This window comes from Anthonomus grandis, assembly GCF_022605725.1.
Source record: "Anthonomus grandis grandis chromosome 1 unlocalized genomic scaffold, icAntGran1.3 Chromosome55, whole genome shotgun sequence".
Classification (NCBI taxonomy): Eukaryota; Metazoa; Arthropoda; class Insecta; order Coleoptera; family Curculionidae; genus Anthonomus; species Anthonomus grandis.
This window is the reverse complement of record NW_026088430.1, coordinates 117,210-122,769: the sequence shown is the minus strand read 5'-3', so window position 1 is coordinate 122,769 and position 5,560 is coordinate 117,210. Positions and strand designations below refer to the sequence as shown.

Sequence of the window (5,560 nt, the reverse complement as noted above, 5' to 3'; positions counted from 1 at the left end):
TGATAAAATGCTGTTAGAGAATTTAAAATTAGGTCGCAGATTCTTCTAATAAAATCTATTTCAGAATTTAATCAAAAATGTCAATCAACCCTAGAATTAAAAATAAAAAACTCCGGTGTCAAAACACTCGTATCTGCGAAACCGGAAAAGTTCTGAAAATTAAGACACAAACCTCGGAAGGGAAATGCTCATTTTAACGGTTTAATTTTCCACGAAAACTGCATAAGTGTTTGGAAATGTTTTGTTCTCATCACTGCAAATTTCGAAAAGGTGCGGTTATGAAATATTATATTGAAAAGATATTGAGTTGATTGGTAAGATTACTCGTGATCTCTGAATCCTCGAATCATAAGAGGTGTGATTCTTTTTTTCTCAAAAAGAAAAGTTTTTTATTTCTTTTTTTTAGTGAGCTAAAGTATGTAAGGTATATAAGGTGTGTAAACCCAGTATTTTAAACTTAAAATATGTAAAATTTAATACAAACCTTTTTACTACTGTTATCTTTCGCCATTGATTCTACATAATCCATATGAACTTCAGGTAATCTATTTGTAGACATTTTTGCTTCCATTGCAAGTTTTTTTTGCGTAAGTAGTAAGTTGCAGAATATTTAAAGCCTTGTATCTCTTAATTTTTTAAAGCAAAACGGAAATAATAAATCCCAATAATTCCAAGCAAAAAAAAAAACCTCGTTGTTTTAAGTGTAAATTACTATTGTTACCATTTATATTTTAAAAAAATACGTTATAAAAACAGCAGAGTTTTACAACAGTTGCGATACAGGTGCAATACGTCGAAGTTTGGTCGAAAATAAACGTCGTTGCAAAACCAACTAAATTTTACTCTCACGAGATGTGTACAGTAATCTCAACTTAGGTGACTGCAAATTGTTACTTGGGGTATAGACTCTCACGAGATGTGTAAATTTATCCTTTAAAGAGAGAATTCCTAGTAATCGTTAAAGAAAGTCCCGAGGTTATGGCACAGTTAAACCTGAAATGGAACTGGGCGATTAATGTTGCTAGAGTCTTAAATAGAAGATAGACAAAGACAATCCTAGAATGGGTGCAAGTGCTCAATACAATAAGCAATAGAATGATCACAATTATTTCTAATAGTAAATTTAAAATGGCTATTGAGGATGATGTTGATGATTGAACTAAGACAATTTAAAAGTTTGAAAAAAAATGTATGTTTAAGGTAGATACTACTACTACTACCTTAAAAAATACACTGCAAATTTTTCTATTAACCAACTGTAAGATATACTGTCAAAGGCATGATGTAACTCGGTGTAAACAACACATAGATCGATGTAATTGCTGTATGCTAAAATACTTAATAATTTTATATACTCAATGAAACACATTATTTTAATATATTTTTTTTATTATCCTTATAAAATTAAGCAACAACAATATAAAACATTAATCACTTATTGAGGGGCAACAGGTAAATGGGCACCTTGTGGTTGGAAACCGTTTTCGTCAGCTACGTATTGCACAGAGTATTGCTGACCGTCAGGTCCGGTGTACTGGAAGGAACCACGGACAGCGATAGCTTCGTTTTCAGATCCAGCGTTGATGACGTGACCTTCTTCTTGGGCAGAGATTCCGTTGCTAGTTTCGTATCTAAGAACATTTTTATAAGTGAATATTAATTGACAAAATAAGAGTTACTTTGCTTACCCATAGCTGAATTTGTCAACACCAATATTGTCCAAGTCGCTTCTTAATACCTGAGCTTGGGCGTCAGCAGGATTTTGGGGAGCAGCTACGGCTACAGCTACGAGAGCGAAAAGGGCAATTACCTGAAAAAAATATATAATTTAAAATAATCATTTAACACTTAATAATTAAGAAATCTATGCTAATATCTACATAAAGCACGTACTACTTTCATCGTTGCTTTGTGACGGTTCTTCTAATGTGAACTGATAGCGTTTACGAATTTCAGATGTTATTTATATGCAAGTCTTTCACCAGAGACACCCGAAATTTAACCTTGACTTTTGTGAACCTCTTTGATGTTGTAAGTTCATGTTTTAATACAAATTTGTCATTTAAAGGTCATTTTTTGGGACAAATCAGGAGGCTTCTTAACAGGTCTTATTTTTCAGCGGGTAGTAACGAATTTTCAATCGTTTCTACTTTATCTGGATGAGTTTGGACAGCTGAACCAAGATTGATCCAGATAAAGCAAGCATGATTTCGAAATCATTCACATAACACATTCATAATGTGTAAATTTAATTTAATTGTAATTTTAATACAAGAACTATTTTTAAATCACAAATACTTATTAACAAAAACTTAACCTTTCAATAAAAATGTAATCTATAAAATTCCTTGTACTTGAAACCTGTAGACCTTTACCAAAAAGAATTAATGAACATAAAAAAACAATGATTTTCAAAAATCCAAAATTACACAATATGCATTCGATAGTAGCCATAGAATAAACTGGAATGCTTCCTCAATTTTAGTAAAGGAACCAATTTCAAAATTACGTAAACTAAAGGAAAGTGCATTTATAATGTTAAATGAAAATAAATGCTTAGCTACTTGTTCGGTTGATTTTAATAATACATGGATTCCTTTGCTAAAGAGAGTGGTAGAACAGGGTAATCTCTATTTGATATTCATGTATTTTCTATCATTAATTTAAATTAAGATAACACCCATTTTATTTTTAAAGAAGTAACCTTTGATTTTTTTGTTATCTTTCAAAAAAGTTTGTCAAACTATTAATAAACCGTCACATTGTAAAAAAAGTATCTGAAAATTTACAAAATAAGTATATTTTATTTATATTTTTAATCTAATTTCATTTTACTTTATTCACCTTGATAATGGTAGTAGATATAACTACCGAAACGTTGGTTTAAATTAGGTATTTTTTAAAAAGTAGGTCTTTTCGTTGTTTTAACCTTTTTTTAATTCTAATATTCATAACAAAGTTAGGTAGGATATTAAAAAAAAAAACGAGCTCAGAGATTAATAAATTAAAGTAAATTAAGTATATCAAATGGTATCACAACAGATTTGAGTTCATATTTCTTCTCACATATTTTGTCACAAAATAATTTCAATTTAGCAAAAATTCAGAGGATATTGTGTTACTGTAATCGATTTATTCATATTTGTCGTAATACATCTTCCCGAATTATAACCAATAATAGGGTTTTCGTTAAACCAAATGCAAGTCTCACCTTTTCTTTAAATTTTTAGTTGCGTAAAACCTATTTCGAAAACAACAGTTATTTAAAATCCCGTGTAATTACTCGAAATGTTATATATTTATTTCAAAAAAATATATTTATTTTAAAAGTTCTTTTTGGTTACCTTTATAATTTTGCTGATAAAACGCTAGGAGGGTATTGATTACTAAATTGCAAAAAAAACCTGAAAGTTAATGAATTTTCCCTCATTCCTTTCGTCAACAATTTATTTATTTGTCCAAGGCATGAAAAGGTGAGGTGCGGTAGAAACTCAAAAAATTGACTTTTAACCCACTTTTTGGTATAAAAACCCATTTGAGACACGGGTATCATTAAGGATCGTAATGAATTATTCATTCACGTCTTAAATTGGTTCAATTACATATGAAAAGTAACATTTCAAGATGATCCAAGACATATTGGAGAGGTGAGATGCGGTAGAAACTCAAAAAATGGACTTTTGACTCACTTTTTAGCATGAAAAACCATCTGGGACCCTGGATTCATTGACGATCGTAATAAATTTATAATTCATGGCTTTAATTGATTCAAGGACATACGAATATTAACATTTCAAGATGATCCAAGACATATTAGAGAGGTGAGATGCGGTAGAAACTCAAAAAATGGACTTTTGACTCACTTTTTAGCATGAAAAACCATCTGGGACCCTGGATTCATTGACGATCGTAATAAATTTATAATTCATGGCTTTAATTGATTCAAGGACATACGAATATTAACATTTCAAGATAATCCAAGACATATTAGAGAGGTGAGATGCGGTAGAAACTCAAAAAATAGACTTTTGACCCACTTTTTGGCATAAAAACCCATCTGGGACCCTGGAATCATGGACGATCGTAATGAATTTATAATTTACGTCTTTAGTTGATTCAAGTACATACGAAAAGTAATATTTCAAGATGATCGAAGGCATATTAGAGAGGTGAGATGCGGTAGAAACTCAAAAAATAGACTTTTGACCCACTTTTTGGCATAAAAACCCATCTGGGACCCTGGAATCATTGACGATCGTAATGAATTTATGATTCACGTTTTTAGTTCATTCAAGTACATACGAAAAATAACATTTCAAGATGATCTAAGACATATTAGAGAGGTGAGATGCGGTAGAAACTCAAAATATGGACTTTTGACCCACTTTTTGGCATGAAAACCCATTTGGGACCCTGGAATCATTGACGATCGTAATGAATTAATGATTCACGTGTTAAACCAGTTCAATTACGTAGGAAAATTATCATTTCAAGATGATCCAAGACATATTACAGAGGTGAGATGCGGTAGAATCTCAAAAAATGGACTTTTGAGCCACTTTATGGCATAAAAACCCATCTGGGACTCTAGAATCATTGACGATCGTAATGAATTTATAATCCACGTCTTTAATTGATTTAAGTACATACGAATATTAACATTTCAAGATGATCCAAGATATATTCGAGAGGTGAGATGCGGTAGAAACTCAAAAAATTTATTTTTGACCCACTTTTTGACCTAAAAACTCATCTGAGACCCTGGAATCATTGACGATCGTAATGAATTTATAATTCACGTCTTTAGTTGATTCAAGTACATACGAAAAGTAATATTTCAAGATGATCGAAGGCATATTAGAGAGGTGAGATGCGGTAGAAACTCAAAAAATTGACTTTTGACCCACTTTTTGACCTGAAAACTCATGTGAGACCCTGGAATCATCGACGATCGTAATGAATTGATGATTCACATCTTTAATCGGTTCAATTAGGTACAAAAATTATAATTTTAAAATGATTTAAGGCATATTAGAAAGGTGAGATGCGATAAAAATTCAAAAAATTAAAAGTACGTTTAACCCCCACCCGCCCCAAACCTTTGTCACGTAAAATTTTTTTTGAAAAATCACCTAATTATATTAAATTTAAATAAACAAACTGTGTTATTAGATTAGATATTAACGACGAAACCAGCTGTTGATCACGCCTATTATTTTAGGAAACGATGATTTTTGAAAGCAATTTCTTACTAGTAAGTTGTGTGGGGTGGGTGGGGGGGTAAGGGTAAGGTTATTAAAAAACGGGTTTTTTGCAGAAAATAATAACCTGAGAAAAAAATGCTTTTCATGAAACTGATAGGTGATAAAAAATCTATTTTTCTCACTTAACAATTTGAGTTGTCCAATTGTTCAGCAATTTTGTCTATTTACGATTTATTATTAGAATCTCCAGTAGTTCTTTTTTTTTGAGTATGACTCATTGAAATTTTCTCAAATTGCTCTTTTTAATTTTTTTCCCATACAATTTGAGTTCCTCTTTCATTATTAATATTACGTTT

The 5,560-nt window shown here is 31.0% G+C and overlaps 1 protein-coding gene across 1 annotated transcript; it reads right to left on the bottom strand.

Moving 5' to 3' along the window:
* Nucleotides 1-1,368: 1,368 nt before the first annotated feature.
* On the bottom strand, nucleotides 1,369-2,003 carry LOC126749431 (flexible cuticle protein 12-like). The gene is made up of 3 exons (XM_050459126.1): nucleotides 1,894-2,003; nucleotides 1,689-1,810; nucleotides 1,369-1,631 (listed from the first exon to the last, which is right to left on the bottom strand). Exons 1-3 carry the CDS (start codon nucleotides 1,900-1,902, stop codon nucleotides 1,436-1,438), a joined length of 327 nt encoding a protein of 108 aa, XP_050315083.1. The 5' UTR covers nucleotides 1,903-2,003; the 3' UTR covers nucleotides 1,369-1,435.
* Nucleotides 2,004-5,560: the final 3,557 nt, after the last annotated feature.